The 17,698-nt window shown below is 38.0% G+C and overlaps 1 protein-coding gene across 6 annotated transcripts in view; it reads left to right on the top strand.

The window, feature by feature from the left end:
• LOC114650634 (glutamate receptor 4) overlaps positions 1-17,698 on the top strand; it is a 473,072-nt gene that overhangs the window by 333,457 nt on the left and 121,917 nt on the right. For all 6 annotated transcript variants that reach the window (XR_007934826.1, XM_051926884.1, XM_028800403.2 and 3 more), the window contains exon 6: positions 2,317-2,475. Coding sequence is in view for 5 of the 6 variants with exons in the window: in XM_051926884.1 (XP_051782844.1) it covers positions 2,317-2,475 (159 nt within the window). In the remaining variant the exon portion in view is untranslated. The remainder of the gene's footprint in view (positions 1-2,316; positions 2,476-17,698) is intronic.

The following is a 17,698-nucleotide window of genomic DNA, read 5'->3' as shown; positions in this document are numbered from 1 at the left end:
AAAACAAGAGATTATTTTTTTTCCTCAAGCTTCATTATAAACAGCACAGAGAAAGCCACACTCAAAATAAATATAATTTTTGTGATGAGTATTACTTTAAAGATCTCAGCCACCATGTACAGTTGACTTTCTTACTCCTTCATTTTGACAGTGGTACAGGACCATTGACTCCCGCACCAGTAGATTCAGGGACGGGTTCTATACACAGTGTAAGGTTACTAAACAGCCAGTGGAAAACCTTGAACAGTCCTTGATCATAACCAATTCATGACTACTCTTTTCATGCCCAAGAATTATAGCATCACCTGTTTAGGATGTTTCTGGAACATTTCACAGTGTTCCTAGTCTTATACTTACACATCACCACTTTTTTTTGTAACATATTGAAAGCACCAATACCGAATGAGCTTGTATTTACAAAAAAATAAACAGTAAACTTGCCGTGAGAAAACATTTAATGTTATTTTATTGTTTTCAGTTGAATAGAGGCCAAAGAGGATTTAAAATGACCACTTTCTGAGTTTTTAAAGCAATTTGCTTACTTACAATTTTTTTTGGAACTGAGGTTTGCGCATACAGAGTTTTGTTTTAAAATCAAATGAATACTGTTCCAGGTAAGCCACATTCTGAAAAGAATTATTTTGAACACAAAATGTGACAGCTTGATATGCATAGAAAATGGAAGAAAATACCTCCATCATTCTGTGTGTGATGCAGCAACCAAACAAAGAAAGACTATTGACCACCACAGGTACCAAGAAGAGAAAGAAAATAGAAGAGTGGTGTCAAATCAAAAACAAATTCTACACAACTCAGGTAAACAGCTGGGGAAAACCCTCAGAAGAAGGTCTATTAAATATGTGAAGGCAATATGAGAAGAAATTATGACCCCAGCAGCAGCTCAGTCTAAACTAGGTCAAGCTAAATAATAAGTTTTGCCTTGAATTAAATGCTAAAGGTTGCAAGATGCATCTGATATTGACAAACAGAGCATTCAAGCATTTTGGAGCCCTATGCTTGCCAAGATAGGTTCCACACTCCCTGAAACCCTGCTCATGTTTAGAAAATGGATGAATGGATGGATTATTATTATTATTATTATTCATTTGTTTACACCATTCACTCAAGATTACTTTTCGAGTTTTTCAGCAGTCGTTATGTTTAAGCTTCATTTTTTTTTGCCATACCTAGTTGTAAAACTGAATTGCATTTTACTTTAATATATTACAAAAAGTAATGAGGCCTAGAGGCTGTATTTTTAGGTGGCCCATGCAATGAATTAAAACTTTGAAATGCATACACATACACAACATACTGAAATACAACCTCCTCCACACCTCCTTGAGCCAGGTCAGGTGAGGAATTAGATTAAGCAGTTTTGAGACTGCAATGGCTTATAAATCTATGATTAATGGAATAGAATGTAAAATACCAATAAACAGATTTTTCTGTGTTATGAGGTGAGTACTATGTTTCATGAGATTTTCAGTACAACATCACACCACAATGTGACTTGGAGAAAAATACGCAAATTCATAACCTTCTCATTTTTATTAGCTGCTACGGGTCTGTTACACTATATTTAAATGTTTATTGATTTGACTGTATGAGACAAAATATCAACATTCATTGTATGTATTGTCGCAACCAGAGGAACAATAATGGCAAAGTGAATAAGGTCCGTTGACTATTTGTTAACACAACATAGTGTATACATTTCAGTACACAGTTGTACACATTTCAGTATATAGTGTAAGACTTTCAGTATATTGTGTATGAGACAAAATCTCTGCATATAGTGTATCACTGACTGACTGAATGGAAGGAGTGAGTTTTTCCAATTGAATCTAAAATGATATAGTTATACAGATAGCTATAGAATCCAGAACAAATGTATTTAAATTAATTTAATTATATGCGTTGCTGACGTCATAATCATATACAATCTTTATTGAAGTGACTATTGCATTAATAAATTGGGTATTATTATTTTGCTATTTGTAATACCAGGGACACCTTTTTTGAAGACAGAGGGAATTTATGCCTAAAATGTAACTGTAAGCATTGAGAAACTAGGCCTTCTTTACAGAATTTAACTGAAAAGAACAGAGCAACCAGTTCACAGCGTCAGTTTTGAATCAGAGATTTAACATGTCTGTGTAATCTTTTAAATATAGGGAGTGGACAAGCCTATTTATGATTGCAGAGTGGGTGCATTTTCTGAAGTGTATGAGAGATACCAAAATTTTAGTTTCTGAGAGTTTTTTATTTACAAATAAAGCTTGTAATATCAAACTACTTTTTATGTGTTGATAGGGTTTTAAAGACATCTCACTCGAGAGATTTATGCATGGCGGTGCCAATGTGACGGGTTTCCAATTGGTGGACTTCAATACACCTATGGTCACTAAACTGATGCAGCGCTGGAACAAATTGGATCAAAGAGAATACCCTGGATCTGAAACTCCCCCAAAGGTATGCTGTTCTCTGCAGTTACTAGACAATTAAAAGTGTTCAGATCATAAAGTCATCATGTTTTTAGTGGCTGTTGAAAGTGATTTTTATGGCTTTTCCAAATTTTACCCAAGAGGCTGTCTTTCTTTATCGTCTGTGATGTATTGTAAACCTGCAAAGCCAGTGCAATGAATGACCATGGAAAATAAGGCTTTATTGGAGTGTTTTCTCTTGCACAAGCCTCAGGCTTCTTGAATTAATCGCTGCAGGAATATTCTCATCCTCAAGGGAATAATCAGATGACAAGGGCAATTAGCATAATGATGTGCAGTCTGAATGATTAGTTTCAGGAAGTGATTGGTATTGAAAATGAGAAATTAAGAGCATTAAAAATTTGCAGTTATTGTAGGTGTTAATTTCACAATGTTTAGAAGGAAGAGGTGCTTTCTGCTCAAACTGATAATTATTTGTTAAATTCCAATTAAACAGATGGTGCTGTTGTACAGACAATATTAATTGCAACATTCTGAAAGCTCAACGAGCATTCATAAATCTCCTTGTCTTGTACTTCACACTCTGTGCCAAAAATATTCATAGAAATTAAAAAAGTACAAAATGACCACGTGTGGGGCATCTGATTTCCAATCCTTCTACAAACAGTACAGATATATTTTTAAGTTAAATATGACCTTTTCTGTAATTCAATTTTAAAAAAGCATAAAATACAATGAGTCTTTAATCAGAAAGAGCAACTTAAAATGTGGCTATAGCAGTTTATTTTAGTAGCGTGTTTCAAATGTACTACCTGCACTGTTGAATAGTATTTGAAAGTTATGCCATTCAGTCATCGACAAATACAGGGTTAGTCAAAATTATGTTAACACTAATTGTATTGCTATGTATATACTTATATACAATTTTAGTGGACAATTTATGTGCCACATATGGTATATGTGTTGAACATGATGGCGAACAGGTTGAGACATTCCTGTAAATCATCTTGCACATATGAAGTATGTTTTGTGAATAAATTGTTTCTGCCATTCAAATGTTAACATAATTTTGACTCACCCTGTAATTTCCCCTTTGAAAAATGTACTGTTCAATTTCACAGTCTCACTGGAGAAACATTCAGATACATTCAAATGTCCACTGACATAGTTAAAGGACAGCAAGCCTTAGTAGTAGTAGCAGCAGTATTATTATTTGTTTAGTAAAATATTCTGAAACCATGATAAAGAAGCATGTGTTAAACTACATAATTTAACTTCATTTAATAAAAAAACAAAAACAACGGATGTAAGTTTTTGTTAGGGATGACACCCTTCACCAATTTTATGTTGCTAGAATTGTCCGATATTGATTTTCTTCTTTATCCTTTGTGGACGGTAGCCTCAGACACAAACAGGCAGACATCAGAAGTCCCAAACACACACGTTTATTTACAATAAATGTCCAACACACAGCACAGTGCCCCTGCACCAAACACCCTTTCAAAGTCCGGGCCTCTTTCTGGTCCTTCTTTCACCGCCTCTACTCCTCTCCTCCGAGCTTTGTCTTCGTCCTCCCGACTCCTGCTCATGACTGGAGGAAGGCGGCCTCTTTTATATCCACCCAGATGTGCTCCAGGTGCCCTCTGACGATCTTCCTGCGGCACTTCCTGGTGTGGTGGAAGTGCCGCATGAACACCCGGAAGCACTCCGGGTGTACCTGGTATTCCTTCTAGCAGCACTTCCTGGTGTGGCGGAAGTGCTGCCATCCAGGGCTTCTCAATCCTCCGGGCGCCCCCTTGTGGTGGCCATGGACCCCAATAGGGTTGAGCTTCCATGCTTGGTTCCCGTGGCCTCCATACAGACCAGGGCAGCTGCCCTCTTGCCCTTCCAGGCGTCCCGACTGGGCATAAGCCCCCAGCCGACTACCACACCTTTTAAACATTGTTTAAATAGCATAACTAGCATTTAGAAGCTTTGAATTCTATACTAAAGTGTTATTCTTGGTTATTTTTACAGTTCAACCACAGGTGTCACCTGTTTATTTTTAATTAACAAAATGAAATAATGTAAGCTTACCCACTGACCATAAAAAAATACAATAAATACAATCGCCTTAAAATACTTACTTTTCCTTAATTAATAAAACATGAACACCAAACATTCTTCCATTATGTATATGGCATAAAGGAAAATAATATGTCATTATTATAAGCCACCGTTGTAATAAAAGAAAATGTTCACAAGATAATCAGCAAAATACAAAGCTAATGTGCTTAACAAGTTTACAAGTGAAATAAATTTGGCTCTTGAGCCTATTGTTTACTAAGCAGTGAGGGCAAATTTGTTTCTTTTACTGTTCTTTTTCTGATTCTTTTTATTCAAAATGTGATCTGCTGTACTAAACACAAATTTGCTCACTGTTCACATTCAAGACAAGGTTTTGTTTAAAGGACAAAATGAATGGGCCTGAGCTCATTAAAGCAACTACTCTTTTAATTTCTGTCGAACACATGCCTTCATGTCAGCTGGGCACCATTTCTTTGACTCAAGGTTCAGCAGGACGGTATCTGTTTTTTCTCTCTATCCACAGAACAACTCCTAAAACTTCCTTTTCTCAGTTTATTACTTGACTTTCTCCTAATGTCAAATCCAATATTCTGGTCTTCTGTCTCTGTTAAAGTCTGCCTATCACCTCTCTGTTTACCGGAAGCATTCTGCCAAAAAGACGACATGTCCACTTTCTCAGGTACCATAGTACTTTGCATAAAGGTCCACTAAAAATGTATTACTGTGAAACTTAACAGACCACATTTGCTTTGGAGACAGGCCAGTCAAATCATTTACAGTAAAAATCATCCAGTTTAGATTAGCGGCCAATCAATCAGAGCACCACTTATAAAAACCAGCTTACCTTGCATACATACCACTTTCTAGGGCTTGTAATACACAGTGTGAATGCTGATACTGAAATAGATTCAGGGTCAGGTATTAGGTCTGTTTAGTACACTATGCTTGTTAAATATTAGATAATCATAACTCTTCTAGTTATTTCACTTTATTCTTGGCCAAGTTTTATTTGTTTACTTGTGAATTTATTATTATATCCAGTGCAGGATTTACGTATAAGCTACACAAGCTATAGCTTAGGGCCCCCGCCTTCTTGGGGGCCCCCAAAACAAATTGTCCGAGTGAGCAATTGTCATATATACTTAAATATACTACAGCATTATTTATCCCAATCAGGCCTGGCCTTAGGCATAGGCGAAGTAGGCGACCGCCTAGGGCCCCGGCGTCCGGGGGGCCCCTGGACCCCCCTTTCTCCTAGAGCCCCATAATACCAAAGACCGGGCCTGATTATATCCATGGAGGATATATTGGATAGAATTTCCTAACATGTTCAAGATTCTTGTTCACTATGGGCAATGTCGATGACCTCTGATCTATAGAGTATGGAGACAAGGGTTCATGTCCTGGGTCCTCCGTACATGGAGTTTGCATGTTCTCCCTGTGTCTGCGTGGGTTTCCTCCGGGAGCTCCGGTTCCTCCCACAGTCCAAAGATATGCAGGGTTAGGTGGATTGGCGATTCTAAATTGGCCCTAGTGTGTGCTTGGTGTGTGGGTGTGTTTGTGTGTGTCCTGCGGTGGGTTGGCACCCTACCCAGGATTGGTTCCTGCCTTGTGCCCTGTGTTGGCTGGGATTGGCTCCAGCAGACCCCCGTGACCCTGTAGTTAGGATTCAGCAGGTTGGAAAATGGATGGATGGATGTTTGTGTGTATTCGCCCTGCAATGGACTGGCATCCTGTCCAGAGTTTGTTCCTGCCTTGCACCCTAGGCTAGCTAGTCTGGATTGAGCAGGTTCAAAAATGACATGTAATGCTACTTAAAGGTAAAATAAATTTTGTTTTAACTATATATGTGTACAGTAAATGTTTATACACTTTGGCCAATTTGTTCTTGAACAAAGAGAAAACATTTTCATCTTGAATTCCTACTCCCAGACATATTTTTCCCTGTCTACTGACGCAACCAAGTCTCCTTTTTACAGTGACTGATGCTCATGTGAATATGGCTATTAAATTTTAATAGATCTATGCATACTTCCAAAAAAGTGTTCAGTTTTTGTAGCTTTCACTGCATTTTTTATTTAGACCACAATTTATTTTACAATGCTCAAACATATGAGGACTAAAACTAGTCTACTTTAGATATAAATATTTTCCAAGCTTTAAATGTAAATATATAAATGTATAACCTAACATTCTGTTAGCCTTCTTAATGGCTTCTGAACACTGTCAGGCAGTCGATAGCTTAGAGTCCATTCTGACTCCTAAATCCTTCTCATAAGGTGTACTCTCGATTTTCCAACCGTCCATTGTGTATTCAAACCTAACATTTTTACTTCCTATGTTTAATACTTATTTTTTTGACATATTTGCTGTCATGAAATTTCATCTGCCACAAATCTGCCCAAGCCTGTATGCTATCCAAGTCCTTCTGTAATGATATAACGGATTCCAAATTATCTGCTAATCCACCTATCTTGGTATCATCTGCAAACTTAACCAGCTTGTCACTTATATTCCTATCTAAATCATTTACAGTAATCCCTCCTCCATCGCGGGGGTTGCATTCCAGAGCCACCCGCAAAATAAGAAAATCCGCGAAGTAGAAACCATATGTTTATATGGTTATTTTTATATTGTCATGCTTGGGTCACAGATTTGCGCAGAAACACAGGAGGTTGTAGAGAGACAGGAACGTTATTCAAACACTGCAAACAAACATTTGTCTCTTTTTCAAAAGTTTAAACTGTGCTCCATGACAAGACAGAGATGACAGTTCTGTCTCACAATTAAAAGAATGCAAACATATCTTCCTCTTCAAAGGAGTCAGAAGCAGAGACTGTCATAAAGGCAGAGGAAAATCAATAGGGCTGTTTAGCTTTTTAAGTATGCGAAGCGCCGCGGCACAAAGCTATTGAAGGCGGCAGCTCACACCCCTCCGTCAAGAGCACAGAAAGAGAGAGAGAGACAGAGAAAAACAAGCAAGCAAAAATCAATACGTGCCCTTCGAGCTTTTAAGTATGCGAAGCACCGTGCAACATGTCGCTTCACTAAGCAGCTGCACAAAAGATAGCAACGTGAAGATAATCTTTCAGCATTTTTAGACGAGCGTCCGTATCGTCTAGGTGTGCGAACACCCCCCCTGCTCAATCCCCCTACGTCAGGATCAGAGAAAGTCAGCGAAAGAGAAAAGTAAGCTGGGTAGCTTCTCAGCCATCTGCCAATAGCGTCCCTTGTATGAAATCAACTGGGCAAACCAACTGAGGAAGCATGTACCAGAAATTAAAAGACCCATTGTCGCAGAAACCCGCGAAGCAGCGAAAAATCCGCGATATATATTTAAATATGCTTACATATAAAATCCGCGATGGAGTGAAGCCGCGAAAGGCGAAGCGCGATATAGCGAGGGATCACTGTATATGTATTAAAAATAGCAGCGGCCCTAGCACTGACCCCTGTGGAACACCACTCTTAACATCAGCCAATTCTGATGAGGTTTCTCAAACCATCACCCTCTGCTTCCTGTGTCTGAGCCAATTCTGCACCCATCTAAAAACATCACCCTGAACTCCCACTTCTTTTAATTTGATGTCCAACCTCTCATGTGGCACCTTATCAAATGCTTTCTGAAAGTCAACATAAATAATATCATAAGCTCCATTTTGATCGTATCCTTTTGTTGCCTCCTCATAGAATTCCAGCATGTTAGTAAAACACGACCTCCCTCTTCTGAACCCATGCTGACTGTTCAGAATAACTCCTCTCCTTGCCAGGTGTTGCTCAATCTTATCCTTAATAATTCCTTCCGTTAATTTTCTTGTGATGCATGCTAAGCTTACTGGCCTATAGTTGCTTGGATCTGCCCTGTCACTCTTTTTATATAATAGGATGATATTTGCCATTTTCTAGTCCTTCGGAATCTCTCCAGTGTGCAATGACTTCCTAAAAATTTGTGTCAAGGGTTTATATATGTACTCACTAGCCTCCTTAAGAACTCGAGGATAAATATTATCTGGTCCTGGTTATTTGTTTGATTTCATCTTATTTAATCTGAGCAGCACTTCTCCCTCTACAATTTCCAAATCCCTCAGTACCTCCTTAGTAGTCCCTGTCACCTCTGGGAGGTTATCCACTTGCTCACTTGTAAACACCTCAGAAAAATGTAAGTTTAGGGCATCTGCTATTTCATTGTCTGTATCTTTTAATTCCCCTTTACTATTTCTGATGCCCTTGACCTCCTCCTTGACTGTTCTTTTACTACTGAAATACTGAAAGAATCTCAAAAGGTCTTCTTTCGCCTTATCTGCTATGTTCCTCTCCAAATTGTAAACTTTGTACAATTCTTTATTTTACTGTTAACATATTTATAAATTTGTGTTAGTAGTCAGTGCAAGTACTATATAGTGAATTACTCAGATTTCCAAGGACTATGAATAATAAGCAGAAATGGCTAAAATTAAACATAATGTTTTATACAAGATAAATCTGTGTTCTGGTCAGTAACCTTATGGATCCAGATAATAAATGTATTTTTGCACATATGCTGCCTTTCCTTTAGCAAAAAATAACCAGGTGGAGCCAGGCGTATCCTGTTTTGGTTTTCACTGCATTTCCTGGAAGTAACCATGATATTTCGTGGCACACTTGCTTCCTGCATAAGATGTGTTATCAGTGCTGGCCTGGTGATGCCTCAATAAGACAAAAGTAATTTTGCAGTCATTAATTGAATACAGCCCATGTCTGCTTGCAGATTAGTGCATACTTGAAGCTTAATTTATCATAGAGTATTTTTAAATGTTTGCTTTAACTCTTTGGATTTGATTATGTTATGTATAACCCTTATTTTACATGAAAAACAATATCAAATGTAGTGGACAGTTGCAAAAGTGCACATATATTTATTACTAGTGTTCAATGTGACATGAAATAATAATCCTTATGAGGCACAGCATACTTTATAGACAAATATCAAATAAATTGTTAGAAAAGATCATTGTGGCCAATGTAATAATGTATAGTAAAAAGCTCAATAAAGCAAATAAAAACACGTAAAAGCAACGCTGCAATAATTTCCTCCATATATAATTGTTTGAACAAATATGCAAATGTGAGCCATTTATATTTCATGCAAGTGATGTATACATATAACATTTAAATGAACAGTTATGATTAAGGCCAAAGTTTTGAAGAATTTTCAAAAGGGCAGTAAGCCGACTGTAGGCAGAGACAAGGTTAATCTGATAAAGCAATGTATACTTTGTACAGTTTTCTGCAGTGTGTTTTTTAGCAATCTGTAAAATATGTAATCTTTGTAGCACTCTGAGCTTATTTAATGGAAGTGCAGTAACAACAAATCTCAGTGAACTGATTTTTTTCAGACCGTAAAGAAAGCTAAGGCAAGAGACATAATGGACCAAGAGGTGTTCAGCTACAGAATAGAGAATTTAAATAGAATCGTCTTGAAAAAGATCAATAAAGTACTAGTGTAGCTAAGTGTGAGATTATATGAATCAAAGACAAATATGTAGAGGAAGGAAGAAAGAAGCAGGTTAGAGATGTTTGGAATTGGAATGTGGGATTCAAGTAGCAAGTCATAAGACATAGAATTTTCACAAGCAAGCACAGCAATACTCAAAATATAGCTTAGACGTATTTTATCATGTCCTCAGTGATAGTTAAGAATTTTAGAAGGTAAGCAGACAAACAAGAGCAGTGATGATTACTGATAAACTGTTAAAAGAAGGAACACTGACAGAATGAACTGGTAAACAGTCAATGTCAACTTTATTTATATAGCACATTTAAAACAACATAGGAATGCTGTGGCCAAAGTGCTTTACAATAATAGAATTAAAGAAAAACATACACTTAACATGAATAACATAAATAGAAATAAAATAAATGAACACGAATAAAATAAATAATAAACAGAAGTAATGTTACATAATCACAATGAGGAAACCATCAGTATTACTCAAGGTCACGGAATGCAAGTGAATAGAAATGAGTCTTCAATCTTGTTTTAAACAGTTCAATTGTAGACGACTCTTTTATGTGATGAGGTAAAGAGTTCCACAGGTGAGGAGCAGCAGCTGCAAAAGCCCTGTCTCCCTTAGTTTTACACTTGGTACGAGGGACAACAAGAGACAACTGACCAGAAGATCTAAGCATTCTGGATGGCTGGTGTAAAACACACAGTTCAGAAAAATAGGCAGGACCAAGCCCATGTAAAAATTAAAAAACTAGCAACAAGATTTTAAAATCAATTCGAAAACTGACAGGCAGCCAGTGTAAAGAAGCTAATATTGGAGAAACAGAGTCATACTTTCTTGCCCCAACCAGAAAGCAAGCAGCAGCATTCTGGGCCAACTTTAACCTTTGTATCAGGAATTTGCTAATCCCAGAATACAGAAAGTTGCAGTAATTGAGGTGAGAAAAGATAAAAGCATGAGTAGCTTTCTCAAGATCCCTAGAAGATAAAAAAGGCTTGATCTTACCTAATAGACGAAGTTTGAAAAAGCAACTCTTGACTACAGAATTAACTTGTTTCTCAAAAGAGAGGTTACTGTCAAAGATAACACCTAGATTGCGGACTTGAGGTTTGCAAAAGACAGAGAAAGAGCCGAGAAGTCCAAGACCAATTTGGGCTTTAGCTGATGGACCCACTATAAGCACCTCCGTTTTATTTTGATTCAGATCAAGAAAATTATTAGCCATCCAGGATCTTAGTTCAGAAAGACAGTTGTGCAGTTGATTTATTGCAGAGTTGCAGATGGGAATATAAACCTGTGTATCATCAACATAGCAGTGAAAAGAAATGTTACATTTCCTAAAAATAGCTCCAATAGGGTGAAGGTATATAGAGAATAAGGTAAGACCCAAAATGGATCCCTGAGGAACACCACATTTAAGAGGAGCAGTAGATGAAAAAGAGGAATTTAAAGTCACTGAAAAGTGTCTACCAGTTAGATATGACCTGAACCAGTTAAGAGCAGCCCCTTTAAGTCCAACAAGATGTTCAAGCCGCAACAGCAATATCTCCTGGTCAATAGTGTCAAAGGCAGCAGTCAGGTTCAGGAGGACAAGGACCGCAGCGCCACCTGAGTCAGTAATAATAGAGATGTCATTGAATACTTTAAGGAGGGCCGTCTCAACACCATGATAACGCCTAAAGCCAGATTGGTAGATCTCAAATAAATTATTGGAGTTAAGGTGATCAACCAATTGATTATAAATAATTCTTTCTAATATTTTCTCCAGAAATGGCAATTGGGAAATCGGGTGAAAATTGGCTAAAACTCCAGGATCTAATTCTGCCTTTTTTAGACCAGGACGCACTGCAGCATGTTTAAAAAATGAGGGCACAACCCCCGCACTAATAGAATCATTGATAATGGCTAGTAAAGATGGGCCCAAAACATCAAAGGCTTCCACTAAGAGGCGTGGTGGTACAATATCAAGAGGAAAGGGAGCTGGTTTAAGGGTGTCAATAGTTCTTTTTAGCTGTGAAAGTGAGACAGGATCAAAAGATTCGAATACAATACCATGATTAACAGTAGGAAGTTCATAGCCCATTTGAACAATACCACAGCGAATTTTATCAATTTTACTGACAAAAGATTGAATGAAATTGCTCACATGAAAGAACAGTGCTATTTAATCCCATCACAGAATGAGGGTGAATGGCCTCATTAACTGAATTACATAAGACCATAGGATTCTTAGAATGACGGGAAACCAAATCAGCGAAGAAATCATGTTTAGATTTCTTAACTGCAACCTGGAAGTTGAATAGTGAAGTCCTAAAAATCTGTTTTGAAACAATCAGACCATCTTTTTTTCCAGCGCCATTCTGCAGTTCGACGGGTGCGGCGCAGTGAGCGCGTAGTATCATTTAGCCAGGGAGTAGGTCTTCCCTTATTACAGCGTGTCTTGAGTGGAGCAATTGAGTCTAATACCATTTTACAAGAAGAATTAAATTCTAAGACAGAATCATGGATACAATCATATTGTACATGCACATCAAGACTAGAGAATATGGTTTTAAAATCGGATATAATAGAAGAATTTAAAAAGCAAGAGCAGCGTGAAGCACAATTAGTAGTAGGGACATCTACAGTAATATTCAAATCCATCATTATAGAAAAGTGATCAGTAAAAGAAACAAAACATAAATCAATATCATTAACTGAAATATCATGTGTAAGAATGAGATCAAGGGTGTGACCGAGAGAGTGAGTTGGCATATTAATATGCTGGATAAAATCAAATGATTCCAATAGTGATAAAAAATCATTAACCAAAGGTTTCGATTGACAACAAACGTGAATGTTAAAATCACCAACAATAAATACTTTGTCATGGGAGCGGGTTATATCAGCCAGGAGAGCAGAGAATTCAGAAATGAATATATCATTAATTACAGGAGGTCTATAAACCACAGCAAACAACAAAAAAGGGGAGCTGCACACTTCAAAAAGTTGCAGTTCGAAGCTACTAAACGGACCCCTTGTAAGGCTCCAACACAAGAACATACTTTTAAAAACAGTGGCAATGCCCCCACCACGACGAGTCAGATGAGGAGAGTTTAAAAATGAATAACCTGATGGTACCAAGTCAGTAAAACATGAAGAGTCACCATTTACAATCCAGGTCTCAGTGATGAAAAAGAAATCCAGATTATCTGAGATAATAAAGTCTTGCAGCAAAAAAGTTTTATTAGACACTGATCTCACGTTCAAGAGAGCAGCCTTGATAGAAGTAGAAGAGCTTGCTGCGGGATGAGCATGGGTGAGTGTGCGAAGATTAGCAGCGTTTACTCCCCGAGAGCACACAGAGGAAAAGTGATGCCACCTTGAAATGGAGAAATTAAATCCGGTATCCAGCGCCCATGTACCAGGGATGGAGTCCAGTGAAGGAGAAGATAGGTCGTAGGCAACTCGCAGGCATTGGGAAACCAAGCTTTGGAACTTGAGTCGGCGTTGTTTAACAGCAATACCGGCTCTTTTTCCACGTCAGCGGTGAGTGCGTTTGCGTCTCCGAGAGGCATTCAGCTCACTGATACAGGTAAACACCGGTGTCCAGGTGAAGACATCAGCAGATGAATAAAACAAAGGTGGAGGACTCCAATATTATCCCAACAGGAAATGAAAATTGAGAGGAAAGCAAGCAAGAAAATATGTTAAGTAAAGAATCACAATTGTAGGACAGTGGCCGTTGGGATAAACTAATACAAAAAAACAAAGATAAAACAGATTAGTGAGACGATCAGACAGTCAGCCACACCAGTCAGCTCCATCTTGAAGTAATAAGTGAATGAACTGGATGCGATTAATCCAATTAAAAACCTAGCAGCAATTTGTGCAAGGCAAGACCCTACCCTGAATGGAATGGCCATCAATTACAGCATACAGAAGAGAAAAGCCAAGCAAAATGACACCTTTTATTGGCTAACTAAAAAGATTACAATATGCAAGCTTTCGAGGCAACTCAGGCCCCTTCTTCAGGCAGGATTGCATATTGTAATCTTTTTAGTTAGCCAATAAAAGGTGTCATTTTGCTTGGCTTTTCTCTACATTCATAATGGCTAACATGGTACAACACACTAGTACTACAGCATACAGAAGGATAAGGCCAAGCATATATTTATATCACTTTTTGGCTAACAGTTTATCGTTTGTAAGTGGAAGTACAGAGAGATAACCCCATAAAACCTGTAAACTCCAAACTGAAGCAAAGATAGCTTTGAATTTCAGTTACAACAAAACCTGATTTCCTTAGAGAGTGCAACAGTGGCTAGCAATTCATGGATCTGGGTTCATATCTCAGTCTGCTTGCTGCCCTTATGAAGTTTTTGTGTTCTAAGTGTGTGTGTGTTTGTGTGTGGATATGTGAAGGCATCTCATGTTCATTCACGTTGACATCCCAAACACACTTGTAATAAGTCAATTGGTAAGGATGGATGTGTGCATGATTGTTTCCTGACACCTCATCCCAGGTTGCTTAGGCCTATACTGCAATTATTAGGAAATCAAAGAAACTTGTATTGTGAAATGTAAGTTCAGAAAATGGTAGGATGGATTTATTTATAGGCTGTCTTTTGATAAAAAAAATATCTGCCGTACCTTGACAAAATAAAAAAACACAAGTATTGTCCATGCATTTTGATGATTTTGTTTTTACTTTATAAGGTGAAACTTATCAAAATTCTGTAACATTTCCGTAAAACAGAATGCAAAAAAAGCAAGAATGTATTATAAAATTGATGGCCAGTGCTTATTCAGGTGCCAAGTAGAATGTAATAATACATAAAAGCACAAAATAGATATTCAAGTGTTTCTCCTTCTAGTTACAGCCAGACTGGTTTTTGTTATGCAAAGTGCATCCCAGAATCTACCTTTTTGTTATTTCTACTGTATACTGTTCTGCCCATTTTTTTCTGTTAATAAAATATCATCAAAAGAGTACTGTGTTAATTATTTTAAAGGCTATGATTTCCCACAGTAAACTAATGAAAAATATGTTGCTGTTAAGTCAGATGCTTAACAATGTTTCTGTGGATGAATGTAGTTTACAAGGCTTTTGGTTACCAGAAACCTTAAAAATTACAAAATTCTCTCAGGCGGTACTGGAATTATTCTGTTTCTGCCTCCAGCTTTCTCACTCTCTCTCTCTCTCTGTTTTCTATGTCAAATGGCCTCACAGCATGCCAAGCTGCTGTCTGCCTTATTAAAGGTTTATTAAATCATGTCCTGTGGAAACACTTAGCACATTAATGAGTTCAGTCAGGGGATAATGCCTAGCCAGTCAGCTTAGTGAGTGTGGTATAATTTTAATATGTTCAGCTGACCCTGTCGTTCATAGCACGAGAACAGCTTTGTCTGAGCTCTTTGGGTGGGCCTGTAGAGCTGCAGTGACAAGGCCAAGTGTCTTCCTGGCTCATGTGTCAATCACTGTAAAGATTTTGGCACAATTGCTATACAATGATGGCATATGCTTATCTCAGTACGGTCGAGATATGTTCTAAAAAAGGGGTCAGATGCAATACAGAGACGCTTGATAGCTTTTCGTGGTGCAATGTGGTTCTGTAGCAGCGTTAAGCACAGAATCAGAAGCCCTTACCCACTTCTCCCCTAAAGGTTATCACACTGCTATCCTGTTGCTCCATTGTACTATCACTATTTTTAGCAACTTTTGGGATGTGTTCAAAATGAAGTCCACATTTACTCAAATCATTAAGGACATCTCGATATAATGGAAATGGCTATTGTCAATAAAATAAAATGTTTTTTCTTCTTTTTTAAATAATTTTTAAACTAATAAAGCTGGCATTCATCATGCCAGGAAATCACACCATTAGATACACATCTACCTATCCATACTGAGGATTTCACCATCACCTGTGTAACATGCTCCCATTATTTAAGGAAATTGCCTGCCTTTAAACAAACACAACCAGTGCTCAAAACGAGTGGAGAATGTGTTTCTTTAGCTTATAATGTCCTTCTGCCCTGACAAAGAGGGACATAGTCCCTCAAAATGTGTTGGCAGGTTGTAATGTGTACTGTCTTATTGTGAAATGTTCTTCCATAAACTTTAAATTTAAACCTCTTGCAGTTTACTGCTTACCTTTTCACCATTTTAGATCCTTCTTTGCATTTCAACTGATTCCATTTAAGAAAAACTGGAAAAACTGAGGTGTTCTAAAACTTTTGACTGTTAGTGCATACTTGTTTGCTTTACAATATGTTCCCTGTTCTATTGTTTACTAGGGGGCTTTGCCCCCTGCTCGCTTCGCTCGCCAACCCCTGGTGTTGGGTAACCCGAAATACATTGATGTATGTATGAGATATATTGGAGTGTAAAGGTGTAGATGACGAACAAAGGAAGTAAAGAACCCATAGCATGGCACATTAGAAAGATTTATTGGAATATTTCTTTATACACAACATTTGTAGTAAAGATGGTGTGTTGTCCTTGAATGAGTTTTCCTTGGTATGGAGTATCTATAACTTTAACTTTAATGTTAGATGAACGACGAACTCTTGAGAAGGCTACATAAAGTTGTCCATGTCCAAGTACAGGCTCAGAGAGGTATATGCCAACCCTGTCCATGGTTTGTCCTTGGGATTTGTTGATTGCAATGGCAAATGCAGGTTTAATGGGAAATTGGTGTCGTTTAAGTGTAAAAGGTAATTCCAGGTCAGAACTTGGAAGGTCAACTGTAGGAATCAAAACAGTATTGTTAGAATGTGATCCTGTAAGTACTTTTGTAGACTTAGCTAATGGGTGACTGTTTATGACTTCAGCGACGTTTCTCATTATCAGCTGTATTGCTTATTTTCAGGAAGGGTCATTCGTTGATAGATTGCGACATCTGGATCTAACACGTAGATTTGTGCATAGTTGCGTTCGTAATATGGTTCAGGGTGCACTGTTCCAATCCGATGTAATACTTGTCCACATACGCAAAAGCAGTATGGGCCATTGCCAGCTGGTGGCCTGATATTTACCCCGGTAGATGCAAAAGCAAATGAACTATTCTAGGATCCAATGCAGTCCATAAAGTTTTTACTTTCGGGTACATTGTTAGTTAGAAGCTTCCGTAGATATTCAGGAAAGTCATCTAAAGGAGGCAGTCTAAACTGACCCTTTTGACAACAACGTGTAAACTCATTAGTTGTAGTGCCAGTTGTTTCTTCAGGAAAGTTAAGTGAATGACAATGACAGCAAATGATATTCATTAATCCTAATGAATGTTCATTAATAGTGGACTCATTACAGAATGCGTTGTCAGCTAATTGGCGGAATTGTTTAGCGGCTGTTTGTCGTTCTTTTTTTTTGCCGTTTATGTATTGCCTCTGCTGTTTGAGAGTCGCGTTGTAGGCGCCTGCGTTCATTAATTGTATTCAGGCGGACTCGTTTCTGTATGTCTGTCAGTTGAGATGTTTCGTTTTGGAGCCGTGACTCCTTTGGTTGCGTTGTTTGAGAAGCGCGTTGTAGGCGCCTGCGTTCATTGTTTTTATCCAGGCGGGGTCGTCTTTGTAGCCGCGTTAGTCGAGCTCTTTCTTTTTGGAGCCGTGCCTGCTTTGCTTGCGGCATTTCAGACGCGCGTTGTAGGCGCCTGCGTTCATTGTTTTTATCCAGGCGGGGTCGTCTTTGTAGCCGCGTTAGTCGAGCTCTTTCTT

Source organism: Erpetoichthys calabaricus, chromosome 4, assembly GCF_900747795.2.
Source record: "Erpetoichthys calabaricus chromosome 4, fErpCal1.3, whole genome shotgun sequence".
In the NCBI taxonomy this organism is placed as follows: Eukaryota; Metazoa; Chordata; class Cladistia; order Polypteriformes; family Polypteridae; genus Erpetoichthys; species Erpetoichthys calabaricus.
Note: the sequence above shows the minus strand (reverse complement) of the source record. Positions and strands in the feature narration are given on the sequence as shown.